This window comes from Lissotriton vulgaris, chromosome 4_1 (genome assembly GCF_964263255.1).
Source record: "Lissotriton vulgaris chromosome 4_1, aLisVul1.2, whole genome shotgun sequence".
NCBI classification, from domain to species: Eukaryota; Metazoa; Chordata; class Amphibia; order Caudata; family Salamandridae; genus Lissotriton; species Lissotriton vulgaris.
In genome coordinates this window covers 2,051,649,510-2,051,669,877 of record NC_141691.1, presented here as the reverse complement: position 1 = coordinate 2,051,669,877, position 20,368 = coordinate 2,051,649,510, and the positions used below count along the sequence as shown (strand labels likewise).

General features: G+C 43.5%; 1 protein-coding gene across 1 annotated transcript in view; it reads left to right on the top strand.

Moving 5' to 3' along the window:
• LOC147724943 (uncharacterized) overlaps positions 1-19,532 on the top strand; it is a 322,726-nt gene extending 303,194 nt beyond the window's left edge. The window contains exon 4 of the mRNA XM_086966443.1: positions 17,857-19,532. Coding sequence (XP_086822569.1) covers positions 17,857-18,642 — 786 coding nt within the window. The 3' untranslated portion in view covers positions 18,643-19,532. The remainder of the gene's footprint in view (positions 1-17,856) is intronic.
• Positions 19,533-20,368: the final 836 nt, after the last annotated feature.

Sequence of the window (20,368 nt, the reverse complement as noted above, 5' to 3'; positions counted from 1 at the left end):
CTGAGAGATTGGCCTAAAATTTTTCAGATTCGTGCATCAAACATGTTGACCACGATCTAGGGTAACACCCATATCCCTATCTCGCTCATCTTTTTTATCTCCATCCACTGGGGCACCAGAATAAATCTTTTTTGTCCACCATGAGATAGCTTTTTTTTTTTTTTTAATGTATTTTATTAAAGAAAAACAGTTGCATCATCAGCAATACTCACAATCACAAATGAGATCGAACATCATAACATAGGCAAGCACTTGCTGCACCTGACAGTAGGTTACATGACCATACCGGCTGAGCAGTTGGATTATTCTCAAGACAGGCCGCATATCATACATTTTCTGTGGAAAAAGACCATTCTTTCTACACGCTGCATCATTACGCCTCTATATCTTCCTCATTTGAACTATCCGCTTCATCTTCCGGTAGTAAGTCGCATATGTCCCCCCTATATGTGTTCCAAGACGCCCAGATTTTGTTCCACTTACGTGGGCTTCCCCTGGTTTTATAGACCGTGCGCTCTGTTACCATGATGACATCCATATTTCAACACCATAATGCCAGCGTGGGCGGGGGGAAGCCACTCCCCATTTCTGCGCTATATCTCTCTTAGCCACTATGAAACCGAGTGTAGCCCATGTCTGTCCCTGTCGAGTGAGGTCTGTGGGATCCCATATGTTCAAGATGCATTTACGGGGTTCAGGTGTAAGGGAGACACCCAATGTTTGTGACATAGTGCGCAAAACCTGGCGCCAGTATTCGATTATGACTGGACCCTCCCACAAGGTGTGGAAGAGCGTGCCCTGCTCCCCGCATCCTCTGAGGCAGAAGGGGTGTGTCGCGCGATCTATCCTGTGTAGAGTGGTTCTAGTGTAATACATGCGATGTACTATTTTGAGTTGTACCAGTCGGAACTTGGCCGATATGCCCACCTCTCTAGGTGACGCCAGCGCCATCAGCCAGTCAGTATCATCCATATCTCCCACTTCTTCCACCCACTTTTCCAAGGAGTTTAAGTGTGGGATCCGGCATGTTATTAAGCAGTTTCTTGTATGTGAGGGATGTTGCACGTTGTTGCATGAAATCTGTAAGTAAGCGATCCTCCAATGGCGAGGCTTCTGGAACGTCTGTGTCGGCTGCGAGTGCCGTTAATAACGCATGCCGAATCTGTACGTATCGATACAGCTCATTCTGGCCCAGGTCATACTGTTGCTGGAGTTGTGTAAAGGGGATCACTGTCCCTTTATCCCACATGTCGTCCACCGTGGAGATCCCAATGTTGTCCCACTGCGTAAAGCCCTTTCTGTTTCTCAATTGTCCGAGCGCCTTGGTGTCCCACAACGGGGTGAGTTTGGTGATAGTGTTTTTCCAACCCAATTTTGCCTGCGCCGTATACCACAAGGTAACTGTCTGTTTTGTGGGCCCTATTAATTTTGCGGCCAGACTTTTATTATATAGTACCGCTAGCATGTTGCTCGTGCCCAACTGCGATCTATCAGTTCTATATGCTGGGTCATCCTGGGGAGCGTGAAGCCAGCTGTTGATGGTTTTGAGTTGTGCCGCCCAATAATACAGCTGTAGGTTTGGCAATGCAATACCACCATCGTACCAGCTCCTATTTAGCTTAATTTGGGCTATACGTGCCGGTAGATTGCCCCACATAAGGCACGAGACCTGAGCTGCAACCTGCATAAAGTACTGTGGCGGTACCGTGTACGGTGTGTTGTCAAGAGCGTAAAGTACCGGTGGTAGGGCCATCATTTTGTATAGTGCGGCCCTTCCCAACAGAGTTAGGGGTAGGGACGCCCAGTGCTTGACATCGCCTTTCAGTTGCACCAGGGGGGGATTTAAGTTTGTTTCAAAGAAGTCTGTAGCATCTCGAGCGATGTGTATACCTAAATATTTGAAGGAGTCTCTGGCAATCACAATCGGGCAATCGGCAGGGAGCGATGGGTCAGGATCTTTCAGAATGTACAGCACTGATTTGGACCAGTTTATCGTATATCCCGATATTGTCCCGTGGGTATTGCAAATTTCGAGGAGTGCAGGAATACTACGCTCAGGATCTTGAAGGTACAGTAGCATGTCATCAGCGTAGAGGGAGACGCGGTCCTCCCATCCCGCAGCCCAGCTAACGCCTTTGAGTAACGGCGTCTGCCTAATCAAGGTGGCCAATGGTTCCAGCGCTAATGCGAAGAACAATGGTGACAGCGGACAGCCTTGGCGTGTCCCCCTTGCTAGTTGTATAGTGCGGGATATGTGTCCATTGGATGTTATTCGAGCCACCGGGTCAGTATATAAGAGTCGTACCCAGGCCTGGAACTTGGGACCGAAGCCCATGTGTGTCAGGACTGCGAACAGGTATTGCCACTCTACCAAGTCGAAGGCCATTTTAGCGTCGATGGACATTACCGTAGGATCAGAAAGTATGGAGGCCCGTGCCAGCACTCCGTGGACTCTCCTAAGGTTAAGAGCAGTGTTCCGGTGCGGCATAAAACCCGACTGATCTGGGTGGATCAGCTGCGGGAGGTGGGGCATTAGTCTATTCGCTAGAATTTTCGCCAAAATCTTGGCTTCTGCATTAAGAAGCGATATCGGGCGGTAGGCTGTGCAATCAGTGGGGGGTTTACCCGGCTTGGGAATTGCCACAATTGTTGCCGTACGTTGATCCAGTGGGAGTATAGCAGATGGGAAGCTATCATTGTACATTGCTATCAGTGGCGCACTAAGCGTCACAGACATGAGCTTGTACCATTCTATAGGGATCCCGTTGGGGCCCAGCGCCTTTCCAGATTGTATTGCTCCTATGGCCGATTGCAGCTCGTCGGTCGTGAGTTCTGCTTCTAGTTCTGTGACCGCCTCCGGTGGGAGGGTCTGGGTTTCTATGTGACTAATAGAACTGAGTGCTTCCGATTCCAGGAGCTCCCGGACCGGGGTGTAAACTTCCTCAAAGTGCTCAGCTACTGTATGTATTATCTCCTCAGGGTGGGTTTGTAGTATGCCTGTCTTCGAGTATATGTGCTGTATACCCCTGGGTCCACCCCCCTTTTTATCCAACCATGCCAACATCTTTCCCGCTTTATCCCCCACGTCATATATTCTGTGCGTCGTAGCAGTGATGTGGCTTATGGTTTGGAGCTGTAAGTGGTCCTTGTGACGCTGTTGCTGTAGCTGTAAAGTGTGTGCAGTGTCTAATGAGGGATCTGCCATGTGTGTTATGTTTGCCGCTTGGACGGCAAGTTCCAAGTCTGCCAGTTCTTTTTGCTGCGCTCGTTTATGCCCCGTAATGGATGCTATGGCCTGTCCCCGAAGGACCGTCTTGTAAGCTTCCCAGAGGATGGACGGGGACTCTACAGAAGTAGTATTTTCTTCAAAATAATGTTTGGTCGCCTTTTTAAGATCTTTTTAGATAGTTAGGGTAGATTGGGTATACCCTCCTGAGTAATTTCTCCCTGCAAGCCAGAGTCAGCAACACCGGAGAATGATCCGAGATTTCCCTAGACTTGATTTCGACCTCTTCAACATTCAGTGCCCCCGATCCCACCATTAGAAAGTAGTCTATTCTTGAAAGGCTATTGTGTACTGTGGAGTGGTATGTATATTGGTTTGTCGCTGGGTGTATCTGTCTCCAGATGTCAATAAGCCCCATCGCCTCTAGAAATCCCTGGAATCGGGAGGGTGTAGATGTTTGCGGTTGTGCCCGAAATCTATCTATTTCTGAGTTTACAGTCGCATTAAAGTCACCGCCAATAATAAGGTCACCCTCTGGGAGTGTCAAAATAAATGCCCCCAGTGCTGGCATTGCTACTGACTGCAGTGCCGGAGGTATGTAGACCGAGACTATGTTCAGAAGTCTGCCCTCCCACTGACCTTGTATTGCCGCGAAGCGACCCTGACCATCAGTCCTGGTCTGCAACAGTATGAACGATGAGGTTTTCTTGACCCCGAGGTAAACTCAGCGTGCGCCGCCATCTTGTACCCTCGCCTATCCAGCGCCCGACATGCCGTCCCGATGAGATGAGTTCCTTGCAAAAGAGCCACCGTCGGGTTATGTCTTTTTAAGGCCTGTAGAACCAGGCCCCTCTTTATTTTATCACCCAATCCCCGCACATTCCACGTCAGGATCTTCAGCGGGGGCACCGGGGTTAGTTGTGCCACGTCGCCGTGGGTGTCCCCTTGTGAACTACGCGCCAGCATGGGTCTATCTAGCTCCGTGGCGTCGTTGTTGTGTGTTGACATTGCTGCGCATATAGTGCAGTCGTTGCCCCAAATGTGTGCGTCTCACCTGTCTTGATCAAGATGTACCTGTCTGTGCTGCGTGCTTGTCGTGTGTGTCTGTTGTACTGTCTAAACATAAGAAACAAACAATATGGAACGAAAACTTTCCCCTCCCCCCCCAACCCACCTCCCTGCCTCCCTGCTCAACGGACATAGAACCGCCCGCCTCCCCAACTTAGCAGAGTGCTTTTCCCCAGGCCCAACCGTAAAACTTGCTTGTTGGGGTATAAGGTCCGTAGAGGCTGCAGCCCCTTCTGCCCCCCCCGGGCACGCCTCAGTCCAGAACTCCGAGCTAGTCCAATATCTAGTATGTGGCACAATATGTCTCCGGTGAGAGCTGGGAGGCCATCATTCCTGGCTCAGTTCAAGATCGCCAATTTCCGCCTGTGGTGTGCCGCCCGTCGCTTCTCGTCGTTGTTCTTGAGATCCCCCGGGGGCCGCATCCCGCTGCTGTCAGTGATTCTTATTGGAGCGTCGCTGTGAGCCCGCTGTTCGCCAACCTTCCAGCCATTCATATGCCGATTCTTGGGTGTCAAAGAACCATATCTGGAGATAGTGTGTGTCTGAACCAGACTGTGATCCAGTTGGATGACTGTGTAAAAAAAGTACTTTTGAAGAAAATGCGATAGAGTGCATAATGTTGTTGAAAGCACAGAGGGCTAGAATGATTCCACCTCCACTTCCGCTTGGTCTCAAAATTAGGGGCACCGACCGACAGAGCGGGGCCTCCTACTCCCGAGCGGTCGCCGGGTGAGGTGAGGCCTTCACCCACACAAAGCTGGGAAGAAGCCAGTTCCTTCTTCCTCCAGTGGGCAATGGCTCCTACCAGATATGTAACTTTTTAAGTACATCTATTGTTTGATCTGTTGACTAAAATGAATTGTTTTTTACTGAACTTATTCTGTGTATCTGCAGTAGCCAGTTTAGGTCCTGAAGAAAGCTGGGGCAAAGCCCCGACAGCTGAAACATGTCGACCGTTGTACATTGCGCTTCAGGGTAGTCTTACTACCCAGCGTGTTTTTAACTATAGACACTTGGATTCCCTTTTCAAAGCAATAACGATCCACGTAGCCTATTTTATCCATTTTTTCACTAGTAATCGAGCACTGCACTTTTCTCACAATAGTCAAGGTTCAACACTGGAGCTAGACTACTGACATCCACTCGCGCCCCGGCACTATCTGGTGATGGATTGTCTAAATAATTCCCACATGACGTAACTTCCACCACAATGGTGGTCTGATGGGAATCATTCTAGCCCTCTGTGCTTTCAACAACATTATGCACTCTATCGCATTTTCTTCAAAAGTACTTTTTTTACACAGTCATCCAACTGGATCACAGTCTGGTTCAGACACACACTATCTCCAGACCTGGTCTGCTTTATTGTGTATTGTAGTTTGTGAATAGGGGTATGAGCAGACAGGTCTTTAAATATTCCCCTTGACCCTCCCCTACCCTTGTTTTTTCCTGTCAAAGAACCATGTCTTATTGTCGGCTACTACTCGGAGCCATGCCGGAAACAGCATGGAGTAGGGGAGTTCGCGGTCCCTCAACTTCTTTTTTTACCTCCCAAAAATGTTTCCTGTGGCGGGCCACCTCCGCTGTGTAGTCCGGGAAGAAGGCAAGCGTTGAGTTGTGGACTCGGATTGGCTGAGATGTCCTTGCCGTTTGTAGTATTGCGTCCCTTTCTTAAATAGTCTGGCCAGTGAAAAAAGTGCAAAAAGATAAACGAAGGGGAGGGCTAATAGCCCAATCCCAACAATCCTGATTTAGGATGTTATCTGCACTTTAAAATATGGCGCTAACTGCACCATGGGTCTCGGGAGGGGGGTAGGAGCGTACCTGGCACATCGCCCTCAACGCTCGCCACCCGTTTCAGCACCTAGCTTCTCCTCTGAACCGGACCCCGTCGAGGTCCGGTTCAGAGGAGAAGCTAGGTGCTGAAATGGGTGGCGAGCGATAAATCAGGATTGTTGGGATTGGGCTATTAGCCCTCCCCTTCGTTTATCTTTTTGCACTTTTTTCACTATTTTTTCTTTTTCACTTTCACGTCCTCAGGTCAGGGTGGACGATTAGAGAGTCCATACCGCCGGGGTTACACTAGTCCTGATGAATGCCTGGGTAAATTCAAACCACCTAAAAGGCTGAAACATGTTGACTGATTAATACTCTGAATTAAACCAATTCATTACCTTTGGCTGTAGATTCAGACACACAAGACCAATTTTTAACTGTGTTGTAGGGATCGATCAATAAAAAATGTTTTTAAGATACCCTTTAGACACCTTTTAATATTCTTCACTGCACGCCCTTTCACACAACCAGCTCTGCAGTCTTCTGCCGTCGTAGCACACCGAGGAGGCACTCGGCCTCCGAGGTGGGGCCCGATGATGAAGCATGACACTGACTAGGTCGGTGTGTGAGGGCTTTCCTATCCATCCAAATTGGGTTGGTAAACTTGCTCCGTCTCTGTGGCTTTTGAGGCATTTGTAACCTCTCTTTTCTTGTTATGTGTCTTCTGACAAGTAACAAAAGTATAAAACATTTATATGTTGGAAGATGTCCACAACTACCTGTACTTGAATTTGCCAAGTACAGCTTAAATGAGTTTAGAGTCTGCCTTTAACTACATCTGCCATGATGCATTTGGATAAAGTGGTGAAGGTGTGCAATCTCTTAGTCTAGATTTGTACACTAGGAGAGGCGGAGACTGAAGTTATGTGGGTGGTGGTGACAGCTGTGGGTGGATGTGGGGATTGTATTGTGAAAGCTAGGGTAGGGCAGAGGTGAGTAGGGGGAGCAACGTCAAACCTGTGTGAAGTGATCGCAGGGTTCAGGTGCGTCGTAAACAGTTTGGTATTGTGGGGGACACAGAAGTGAGCTTTATTTGCTATAACAAGAATGATAAGATAGGTACTTTTACCTCCAGGTTGGGCCTTCGCCTCTTGAGATAATCTGCTTGAAGTACGTGTCCCCCCACAGCAACTTTAAGGGATTCCCTTACCCCTTTTTGTTGTATTGAAGGTAAAAGTTAGGGTGTCCTAAAGAGCTGCATGGCTGAAGCTGTGCCTAAAGTGAGAGATCAATATCTTTAGATGATTGCACGGGTGGTCCATTTTTCGGTAGACTAAACACAGGTCTTGTCAGTTCCCTCTAATTATTTTTCCCTGTTTTCAGCAACAGTGTGGTATTGTGCACACATTTATTGATTGTCTGTAGATTCAAAAGTAAGTTGTGATTATGTTCAGCAAGCTACCACTTTGGAGCTTTGTTAGATGGCAAATGAAAAGAGTATTATTTAACACTGAAAGTTATTGATGGCTAACAAAGAGTCATATGAAAAACAAAGAGCAAGACAGAAGCAAGTATGGCCTGTGCGTCTTCAACTAGGGCTCCAGTTGAACACTTTGAACCATTGATTTGAGCACATTGACCTCCCACTGAAAGCTGAGGTTTAATGGTGCTGTGTCTAGTTCAGTTGTGTAGATATGCTGAAAGTTCTCATGAATAATGAGCAGTTCCACTAGAATTCTGCGAATGGGAGTACCAAATGATGCAGCAAGGTTGACTAAATGATGCATCAAGAAAAGGCGAATTTGGCAGCACAATGCAGCACATTTTGTGATAGTATTACTCAGTTATGTTATCATTTTTACATTTGTTAACTCTGGGTATAGGTTGCACCTCATTAGTACCAGTTTAATATCTAAGTATTTTAAAAATGTTTCCTTCTGATCGGCAACAAGTGTTTTGGTAACTTTTGAGCTGTTTTAGCTAGAGCAATATTTCTTTTGTTATAATTTGCAGATTATGTGGAACATTATAGATTATGAGGCAAATCCTATGAATCCATAACTATGCAAAAAATGAGGCAGCTGCACAGCCGAATAATTCCAGCGGCCCTGATAATAAGCCTGAACCTAAATCTAAGTCTATAGGCCACAGTTCATATCTCTGTATTAACTTGCCACATTAATTTAATATTTATCACACTGTTAAAAAATAGCAACAATGATTGGTGAGAAAAAGGTATATTAGGTGTTTCACATAATGCCTTCAAATGGAAGATTTTAACATTCCGTAGAGCACAACTCCCAATACAAGGCTTATTCCAGTTGGGGACATTATAGTTGAAAATACAGTTAGTACAAGAAACCTTTAAAATTTCTTCTCCGGCAATGGTGACTAATACGTGATAATGGTATCTGAGGCCGGTTTTACTACATAACATTCTTCTAACTAGTCTTCTGCCCACACAAGTTATGGCAGGTCCTGCTTGAAGGGAACTGAGGAGGCAATATTGCGCTGAATAGAAATCTGCTTTTGATTCAAACGTATGGCAGCACTCCTCATGAGGCTGCTTGGGTTTGTAGGATTCCTGCTGTGTGCAATAAAGACTAACATGCCATATGTAATGTAAGCCAACATCGCTAACTAAACACTAAGCAATAAGAAATGTCATACAGCATTATCACTAAGCGAACTCCTGGTGAAGTACCTAAGCCTTGAGTAGAAACTGTTTCTGGCACTCTCTTAAGAAAAACTGGTATTATATGTGTTTTTTATGTGCTCCATTAGATTTAGTCAAAGTACACCGTACAATTTTCAATATTAAAGGATAAAAACATGTTTACGTTCAAAGTAAGGGTAAATAGGCAACAACTCCTCTTTTAATACACTTATTGGTGCATTCAGTTGAAATATGAACACCAATGATTTGAAACGCATAGTATGGAAGGGGACCTTATTTAATTTAATATTTCAATTTGCTGATTAAAAAGTCTTACTTGTTTAACAGGCAGGACGCATACTTTCAGTCAAACTACTTCTAATTTACTGTATGTGTTCACATTGGAGGCAGGAGCTGCACCTCCAAAGGTATTGTACGTTAAGCAGTGCTCTAGCACTGCCTTACTCTTCACAGGCGCGAACTCCTCATGGAGTGCTTCCTTCATGAACACATAAGCAGGACACCTCCCCTAAGGCCTTTGATGGTGCCCCCTTCACTTCACCCTGTGTGTTAGGGGTTCCCTTTATGTGCAGTGCCGTCCCCTTGAAAGATCCTGATGGGGAAGGAGGACTCCACACGAAGAAGTGATGATAGGTAAGGTTTATTTGCAGGTTAAGTAGGAGATATCAGGAACCCACGCCAACCGCTGCACAGGACAGGACGGAATCCCCGACTAGAGATTCCGAGTTCCAATGCATGCGGCGGACGTGCACGAGACAATGCACGAGGATACTACACATCCCCCTTACTAGAAAAGAAAAAGAAAAACATAACATCCAAGATATATACAAACAACATCAGAGATAAAACAACATTACAGATTGATACAGAGAAACTTATTTGCCAACATTGTAATCTTTATGCCACACAGGTGGTTTCCTTGGACGGGGGGTATCCAAACTGCAGGAGGACATGGGAACGGGACGTTGCGGATGAGAGGTTGAAGGTATGTGGCATTTGTCGGGAAAGTGAGAGGTTCCGGTATGGTTGGGGGAGGAAATGTCAATAGGAGAAGACGGTCTCACACAAAGGGACGGAACCCTAACAACTTTGGAAAGACTCCACACATTACCGTCTGATAGTTCCACAACTTGTCTGCCCACTCTAATAACTAACATGGGATCGGAAAAGCGTGACATACCTGAACTGATAAAACCAGACTTCCTCACTCGTACCCAATCACCAACCTTGCAGGGATTGTTGGAATAGTTACGAATCACTGAAGTATCAAGTTACAATACATTTCTTTATAAAATCAAACTGAGCCTTGCAATTGTCATCCCAAATAAATTGTTGTTGGTTTTTCATTAACTTTCGTAAGTGCGAGGTCTTATCTGAGAAGGAAGGAATGAACTTTGCATAATACTCGGCCAAACCGAGGAAGGATCTGAGCTGATCCTTGTTGGTTGGCTCGGGAGCATTCTCAATGGCTTTAACTAGACTCAACTTGGGGGAAATACCCTCTTTACAGATGGAATGGCCTAAATAGTCTACAGAAGCTTTTTCAAATTTACACTTTTCCTTGGTGAGGGTAAGACCATTGTCTTGAAGAATGGACAAAACCTTAAATAGAATTTCAGAGTGTTCACATTCATTTTTACCGAAAACTAATATGTCGTCCTGAAAATATAATACATTAGGGACATTTTTGAACAAATTGTGCATGACACGCTGAAACACTGAGGATGCAGACACCAAGCCAAAGGGCATTCTCTTGTACCTGTAAGCACCCTCAGTGGTAATGAACGATGTCAGATGTTTACTGTTTTCATGAAGGGCTATCTGATGATATGCGTTGGACAAATCCAATGTGGTGAAGATAGATGCATCCTTCAGTTTAGAGAACATCTCTCCGATGTTAGGTAAAGGATGCCTATCAACCCACACATTGGAGTTTAGATCGCGCATATCCACACAAAGACGAATTTTCCCATTGGGTTTATGGGCGACAACAACAGGTGAAAGCCACTCAGAGGATTCAATTTCCTCGATTACATCCAAATCACATAATCTTTGAAGCTCTTTTTTAACGGACTCTCTTAAGGCCAAAGGGGTGTTGCGTACCTTGTGTACCTTGGGAATGGCGTTGTGTTTAAGAACGATTTTGTGACTAAAATTTTTAAGCAAACCCAAGTTAGAGGAAAAGACCTGCGGAAAAACAGTTTCCCATTTGTTGTCTGAAGACACATCAACAGAATTGATAAAATCAGAATATCCTAGAACCTGATCCGGATGATTGGGATCAAGTTTCATCATTAACTCTCTTTGTTGTGGCCAGCCTAACAAGCATGACCCATCTTTTGCAACATATACTTTAGCAGGAATTGACTTGCCCTTAAATGATAGAGTGGAGTGGAAGTACCCAAATACCTCGATGGGTTTTTTACCATAACCCCTTAGTTTTATGTCAGAGGGAAATAAAGACATAACTTCTGGAAATTCTCTTAACAAAACATCGTCACCAATCAATGTGTACTTTGCACCAGAATCTGCCATAACTTTTATGGACTTGGACCCTATTTGAAGCATACAGTACGGTGAGTCTTTTTTCTCTTCTCCGACTTCATAAACGGTGCAAATGTCATCATAAACATCGTCATCACTGTCTACAGCTTGGACCTGAGAGAATCTGGGACGTCTGGAATCAGAAGAAAAATTCTTTGATCTGTTGCGACTCTTGCACATTCTGGCAAAATGACCTCTGGATTTACAATAATTGCAAATAATTGTAATTAATTGTAAATAATTGCAATAATTGCAAAATTGTCCAATGGCGGGACATCTCTTGTCAGTTGCAACGTGGCCAGGAAAACCGCATTTGAAACAAACTACATCTTTTTTGAGACCTTGATACGACGAAGAAGGAAAGTTAGGTTTGGTGTGAAAAGATTCAGTTGGATTCTTCTTGACGGTTTGAACCACAGAAACATTGGGTTTTTCTAAAGAAGATTCTTTTGGTTTTTTGTCGGATAACTCCTTGATGCCTAATTTCATATCCTCGAATCGGTGTGCAATGTCAAGGGCTTTTGAAAGGGACAAATCCTTTGCATCAAGTAGCTTCTCTTGAAGTTTTACATCGGAGACATTATGCACCAGCTGGTCTCTGATCATCTGATCTTGAAATTGTTGATAATTACATTTGGCAGCGAGAATTCTCAAATCTTTGACGAAGGAATCAATGGGTTCAATAGAAAGTTGTTGTCTACTAAGAAACTTGTGGCGAGCAACAACTTCGTTGACTTTTTTGATGAATTGCTTATCTAATTGCATGATGGCATTTTCATACACATCAATTTCTTCCTCTGATGAGTTATCCAAAGTAAGAGAAGGAAGGTGAGAGAGGATTTGTCTTCCTTCTGCACCTAAAGAATGCTTGAGAATAGCGAGTTTTCTTTTGTCAGTGTAATTCTCTCCACCTATAGCTTCCAGATAGGCTTCAAAACCTTCACGCCACTGTTTCCACTCCAGGGGGGGTTCACCTGGACTAGCTAAGAAAGGTGGAGGTGCATTAAAACTTTCCATTGTTGGCAAAAAGAGCAATATGATGTCATAAACAACTTGAGAATAGCTTGAAAAAGATATTAGCCACTTTCAAAGAAAGACAATGTTAGTTCTTTTCTCTGCAGAGAAATCCAACTTACAGGAACAGCATTGTGATGTCACAAAGGCGAGTGACTAGAGAAAACAAAGTTCACATGTGCTGACTCTGCCTTTGTGATGCAATGAGAACGTAGAATGTGGAGTTTGCTTGTGCTGGCGCTGCCTCTGCCTCAGAGCTGTCTCTGTGACGACACGAAGAAAGAGAGAAGCTTATGCGCATGCGCTGTGATGCTGGAGATGAGATGCGCGAGATGGCCAATGAGCACGAGTTGAATTGTTCCAGCGCGAGGGGACGCGCATGCGTTAGTTTAAAAGGCAGGCGAAAGGGCTAAAATATTGTTAAATAGATAAAAGTCTCAAAACAGCAGCTGAAAATACGGGATCTTCAGGATGATGTTGATAAGAGGATAGGGAGACTTCGACAGGGTGCGAGGAGTAAATAGCAGGTTCAAAGTCGTCAACGGTAATCTTGTCCGGAAGATCCGGGGCTGTGGGCTCCAATAATCACTTGGGTGCGTTTCCTCGTCGTCGCCAGTGAAAGATCCTGATGGGGAAGGAGGACTCCACACGAAGAAGTGATGATAGGTAAGGTTTATTTGCAGGTTAAGTAGGAGATATCAGGAACCCACGCCAACCGCTGCACAGGACAGGACGGAATCCCCGACTAGAGATTCCGAGTTCCAATGCATGCGGCGGACGTGCACGAGACAATGCACGAGGATACTACACCCCTCTGTGCTTATCATTACACGAGAGTGTGCTAGAGCACCCAAGAGCTCATCCTAGACTGAACTGAGGTCACAATACAGGCAGGTGGCATCCATTTTATAGTATTTGTATCCAAAGCACATTAATTAAAACCTTTGTATGTGTAATTATTTTCAAACTATGCGACTACCTCAAGATGGCGCAGGAAACCCCCTCTTTAAGGCACATTGAATCATCGGACATCTAGTTTCTAAACAATAAGTCCAGGACCTGTCTGCGATCAAGCAGTTGGCTTCCGCAGAAAACACGGTTAATAAAAGAAACCAGTTTGAGAGCCAACCCCATGTACTATCTGTACCCTAACTCCAGTAGATAGTCGATTTGGATGAATGTAGCATCTGAAGAAAGTCATAGCTGGGCTATGACTTCTGTTTCCGGCCACTTCCATTGATATTGTCAGTCATGTTCCTAGTTCTGATTAATATCCCAACCATCCTGACCTTCTTTCAGAATCTACAGGTTAGATTAACTTTACCATGACCTCTGCTTACTAACACTACTAAGCTTTCTTAACTTGTTTGATACATTTAAAGTACTGACCAACTCAAATCTATGAAATCCAGCACTCTACATTGTTAGCAAGCTGTCAGCGCAGTAAAACCCAAAATAAATCAGATCTCAGATGTGTGTGAGGATGTCCGTCTTTCACCAGGATGTGCCAGGAATCCACTTCTCTAGTCCAGCCTTGGGTTATTGATTGGTCACATTGTATCACTAGTGAGAATTCTGAGAAAGCTCTACTGAACATAGAGCTGTGTTGAAGGCTTCATTCTGGGGGACTAGACTCAAAGTACCACACAACGTGAACCCGTAACAATAAAAGGGCAAGTCACTCAAAGTTATGCATAGCATGCAAACCTCCTTAAGAGGAGAATGATGTAGTACAGAAGTCTTTGTAAACCATGCTGGTGCATAAGGGGAGACAGCCAGCTTGGGGAAATCAAGACTTGAATATGCTGCTCTTTTGGCCCCCAAACTGGTGGAAAAATGTGAAACTGCACTTGAATATGGGTATCTACTTAGTTCAACAAACAAAGCAAAATTGGTCCCCTTAAATCAGGTAATCCCCTTAGTTTAGCTTCATAACGCCCATTATGGATTTTAAATACTGGATCCTCAGTAAAATCTTAGCACAGACTACTACCCTTTTTACCCACTTTAATACATTCAGACCAAAATGGCTTCATCCCCCTTAACACATCTCTGAATATTAGAGGCCTCCGTGGTACTATTGAAAAGGCTCCTGGTCGTTGGCCATGCATGGCCTGTGTGGCCTTGGCAACAGATTTTGATGTTTAACATGCGTCCAAGGAACGGGAAATGTGTTATGGGCAAATGTTCCAATGGATCAAGATTCTCCATGCCAGGCCTGGCCAGCGTTAAATCCGGACAGTTCACATCTGCATTGTATCAAATGGGGAGAGGAAACCGGCCTGGGTGCCCCTCTCGTTCCTGCTCATCTCCCTATCCATTGAACCTCTAGCAGTTTTGGAAGAGGAATGGGCAAATCAAATAGAAGATGCTAATCATGCAATCTCATTATATGTAGATAATATGGTACTTTATTTAGGAATATGCAAGAGGATCTCTCTACTATTTCAAATAGTCTCAGCTCCTTCAAAGAAGTATCAAACCTGGACTTTAATTAGAGCAAATGCTGCATATTCCTAACATCCCTTACAGTGAAGAGTTATTCTAGGGATGCAGGAGAAACAGTAGGCAGGAGTTATCTCTTGATGGTTGGGTGTCATAGTATATCCACTGAAGGGTGATTTGTTGGTGAACAATTTAGGATCTGTAGTTTGTACACAGATCTCAGGCTGCATTCTCATGCACACTCCCTTTGTCTGTGATGAGCCATATAGCTCCCTATATCCAAAATGATTAGGCGACTGCGTTTTCTTTGCAATTTTTGAATCTTGCTTCCTTGCTCTCCAAACAATATGTTTGTGAACTTGAGTCTACGCTGAGTGGTCTGATTTGGGGCTCTAACAGAAGACGAGTGGCATTAGCAGAACTAGAACTGCCAACGGATAAGGAAGGGCCAAACCCTGTTTTTTTAAGCTTTTTATTTGGAAGCCCAGCTCCAATGGGTGACTTATTAGTTCGTAGAGAGTCACTCAGATGTATATGGTTATACTCCTGTGCAGAAACAAGATGGTCACTTTAAGATTATTTTTAAAGTGCCTTAATTGCCAAAGGCCTTTCTGTCTTAGCGCACATCGCGCTGGGTTGTTTGAAGTGGTGCATGAACATAACCACTGCAGCTAAGCCATATGCGCCTGTAAATCCTCTTAAAAGCTCCATACATAAGATGGAATACTTCTTGCAAAGGACTTGACGCAATGAAAATGGCAGGCTTCACAAAAATAGGTAACCTGTCCATATAAGAAGAGTTAAGAGGACTGTCCTATGGCCAATTCCTAATTTATGGGATAATAACTAATGCAGTTAAAAGGCAATGGGACACCATCCTAGAGCATGCCTTATTACAAACACTACACACAAAGAGAAATGTCAGACCTCTGGTCTCCTGGTTCTAAAAAGAAATACTGGAACATGCAGACATACCTCTTGTCCCACTTAGGGGTACATGAGAAACCAACATAGAGTGAGCGTTCAGTGACAATCGATGACAGTTTTGCCAAGATCTCCCAGAATTCCCAATTCATTTATACAATCTAAAATGTTACCTCACCCAGCAGAAAATTAACAAGATAATTCCGAACCCTTCTTCTGAAAGGTCACATTAACTTGAGATGCACCCTTGCTTCAGACCCTGGCTATAGGACTGCCCTTATACAAGCAGATGCTTGTATCCTTGGGTTATCCCGGAGACCAAAATGGGGGAAAGTGGCTTTGAGATTTATTGATTTGGCATTCATAATAGGTAAGAGAGCTATTATCCTACATTCAAAGACCCCCAGATTCCGCCTGGCCACTATACGGAGGAAAGTTGTGATTAGTTTAGGAGATATGGAGGGCCTTGCACTACAGAGAGTAAAGACTGAGATTGAGGAAGCAGTCTATGAGATATTACAGTTATTCAAGATGATAATAAAGATGATCCCAAGCCCCTGTGATGTCCCTACTTTACAAATGCTCATAAATGAAAGCCTAATCGGTTTGTAAATGTAAACTATTTATGACTTCTGGATTGGATGCAAACCTGAATGCATGTTCAAATTGGTGTATGTACAGTGAATATACATACGTAAGCCGACTAAGAATCATTCAAATAGGTTATTAAATATTTTCTCACAGTAATCTTGATTAATATGGTTCAACTCAGAGTGAAGAGCGGGTGGAGTGTGTAAATTATTTAAAGCTGTATACACTTTACAGTTTCATCTTTTATAAATCAGTTCTAGCTCATGGAATAATGCTGGATTCAGGTTAAAATGCAATTGTGATTTAAGCCACTAGCTTGCACGAAAATGAAACCTAAATACAGTTTATCTATAATGACCGTTTGCAATGATGAAATCAATTAAATATTTTAAAAAGTAAAAGGTGATGCAAACCATGAGGACTCACAGCTCTACATATAAGGGACAATCTCAACCCTTCTCTCCAATCTCCTGTTCTGCCTTGGCCCAACATATTCATAGTCTCTCATTCCTATACAGGAATATGGCACCATTTACATCTTCCATGTCTGTCATAGTCGGGCCACTAGAATTATGCGGCAGAGGAGGACCAAATTATTGAGCAGTGTTTACTAAATTAAGTGAGAAGAAAATGCAAATTATGCTGCATAGTGCAGCACGTTATGTGATAGTATCAAATCATTGTTTTGTCACTTTTATACAGTAACACTGTCTGGACAAAGGGTTCACCTTATTAGTACTAGTTTAACACCCAAATGCAGCTAAAAGCAACTGTAAAGTGAACAGTCAACCTTTTGCGAAGTGCCTTACACTGGATATCAGCAAGCATTGCCGCATCTTATTGTAACTTCATCTGTTTGAGCTAGAAAGAACATTTCTTTTTGTGGTAAAATCTGCACATTATGGAGCATATCATGGAATATGTGGCAAATGCTGCAAATCCATAATTATACGAAAAACGCTGTGGCTGCAGAATCACATAATTCCAGTGGACTGGACATATTACATCAACAGGGTATACATATTGCACTTTTCTCTTTCCATACCAGGAAGAGAAAAGTAACATGGGTCTCCCCACTCCAGAGAGATATAGCTATGCATACTTATACACTCTTTAAAAAAAAATACAGACATGAATAGTGTTGTGCATAAGTGAACACCAGACTCCTTTTAACCACACATTTACAATTTCTTTTCTTCTCTTTCACAGCCTGAAAGGTCGCTGATAAACAGTCCTGCTGTACAATAAGGTGTGCTAACCACAGCAGGTCCTCTGTAGCAAAGCTAGGAAAAACAATCGTACCACAGCAAGGAGGAAACACTTAAAGAAAAGATCATATACACATCGGAGTGCCAGCTAACCTTTACTCCCAGCTTGAATAAATGTGCACGTTAGAGAATTATCTCTAAAGATTTATACTAGCGGGAGGAAAAACCATTACTGATTGTGGCTTAATTATACTGTTGAAGAAACTCATATGGATTGCATGGAGAGTGTCACTCAAAATTCACATCTATTCAAGCATGAAAGGTTTAAGCCCCTGAAGAGACAGTTCCAGTGTACAGAGTGTGAGAAAAACTTCACTCACAAGTCAGATTTATTAAAACATCAAAAAATCCATACTGGGGAGAAACTGTACCAATGTAAAGAATGTAGGAAACGTTTCACTCACAAGTCGTCTTTATTAAATCATCAAAGAATCCATACTGGGGAGAAACCGTACCAGTGTACAGAATGTGGGAAAAACTTCACTCAGCGGTCAACTTTACTAAATCATCAAAGACTCCATACTGGGGAGAAACCGTACCAGTGTACGGAATGTGGGAAAAGCTTCAACAAAAAGTCATCTTTACTAAGTCATCAAAGAACCCATACTGGGGAGAAACCGTACCAGTGTACGGAATGTCGGAAACGTTTCACTGAAAAGTCATCTTTACTAAAGCATCACAGAATCCATACTGGGGAGAAACCGTACCAGTGTACGGAATGTGGGAAAAGCTTCACTGAAAAGTCAACTTTACTAAAGCATCACAGAAGCCATACTGGGGAGAAACCATACCAGTGCACACAGTGCCAGAAAAACTTCACCTATCAAAACGGTTTGTTATATCATAAAAGGCTCCATTCTGGGGAGAAACCATACCAATGTGAAATGTGTGAGAAGAGCTTCAGTCGAAGGGGACATCTTACTTCTCATTTTAGAATCCATGCTGGAGAAAAAACATACAAATGTACAGAGTGTGAAAAAAGCTTCAGTCAAAGGAGTAATCTATACTCTCATCAGAGAATCCATACTGGGAAGAAACAACACCTGTCTAGTGGGTGTGAAAAAAGATTGTCAATCCTCACTTCTTTACGGGCATCAGATGATCCATAATGGAGAAAACCCGCACTACTGTGCAGGCAGGAAGAAAAGCTTCTCTAGGGCAACTTTTTAAAAACATTAATGCATCTATACTTCTGGAATAACTCTGTTTTTTCATATTTTGGAATGGCTTGTGCAGCTGTCAGCCCTGAGATACAGTCTGAGGGTGATTTTGGGGCACAATTCAACGTTTAAAAAGGCCAGCTGCAACTTGCAATAAGCCTCTGAGTTTAGTAATTCGAATATAAATATAATATGGAACTACTGAAGAAACTGCCTTATAGCCATAAGGAGATTTCCCTATCAACTTACAAGACATGTATTCTTTTGAGGAGTTTGCCGGTATGATGAGTGAAATATTTACAAAAACTACCTCCACATAGAACTATAGCTCCTAGTTTGTCAGTGGGGGTTAAGAGGAGGCGTAGACTCTGGGAACACCTCAAGGCAGACTGGCATGGCCATTTCACTTCCAGCTTAGTTTTATAACCTGTTACTTTAATAAAGTTCCAAAGGTGACCTTAATATCTGAAGAACATACTCCATTCTGGGGATGAAGTAAAGTTCGACCAATCCTCTATACCAGCAGCTCTTAACCTGTGGTCAGAAGGCCCCTGCGGGTCCAGGAGCCCTACTCAGGGTGTCTGCAACAGCTTAGAAAATAAAATATTAACAGATTAATTAAGTGTATAACAATAAAGAAGCAAAATGTATATTTAAAAATGTAACCTTCTGCAGATGTGAAGAAAGTTGAAATTGGAGGCTACAAATTAAGTTGGTGTACTCAGATTGATTTGTGTGAACAGTGCAAGTACATCAAATAAATTATAGTATGAATGATGGGTAGACTCAATTGGTCTTTAAAAAGCTCCAACCTTCCCATTAAAATTTACATTTAGATTTTTATTTACATTTGTTTTTGAAAATTGAATACATTATTTCATTATTTGTGTATTTATTTGACAAATGCTTGTTTCTGTAATTGTGTGTATTTTTTGCAGCTCAAATCATTGAATTGCTTTGGCAGAGATCCCCAGATTCCTATAATGACAGTTAGGGCCCATGGATTCCAATAATGATTGTTTTGTATTTTCATTTATATAGCACACCGAACACCACCCATTTCAGGGAGTGGTCCCTTATACCCCAAACCAGGTGGTGCACCTGTGAGTATTGGGGGACCTGCTGTTGGTGTGTGATGAGGTGGTCTATTCATGAGAGGCTCCTATGTGAACCGGAGTGGAAAGTGTATTGTTGTTCTTGGGATTATGCGTTCGTCATATATATATCAGTCCAGGGGCAGTCAGAAGTTCTGAGTGTGGTTGTTTGGTTGACCCTGCATTTTTGGGGCATCAGTGGTGACGCTCTTAGCTGAGCAGCAAGATAGTCACCCCCATGAGTAGTACATCGTCAGGTAGTTGGAGCAACAGGGCAATTAGGCCAGTGAAGGTAGTGGCATACAGACTGGGTGGAACATAAACTGAATAAAAATTGAGTGTTGTTCCCTCTCATCTCCCCTACAGGGCCACAGACTTCCCTTGTAGGTCTGTCCATACGTGTTGATCGTAAGTGGTCGTAACTGTTTCATTAAGATCCTCACCCCCTAGAGCGCTACAAATGACATGCATGAGCCACCATTCTGTAGCCTCATCTGTCAAGAGCTCGATAGGTGTTGCCCATCATGTGGGTCTCTTGCAATAGGATCAAATCAGGTGTTTGACATTTAAGATATTGCAGT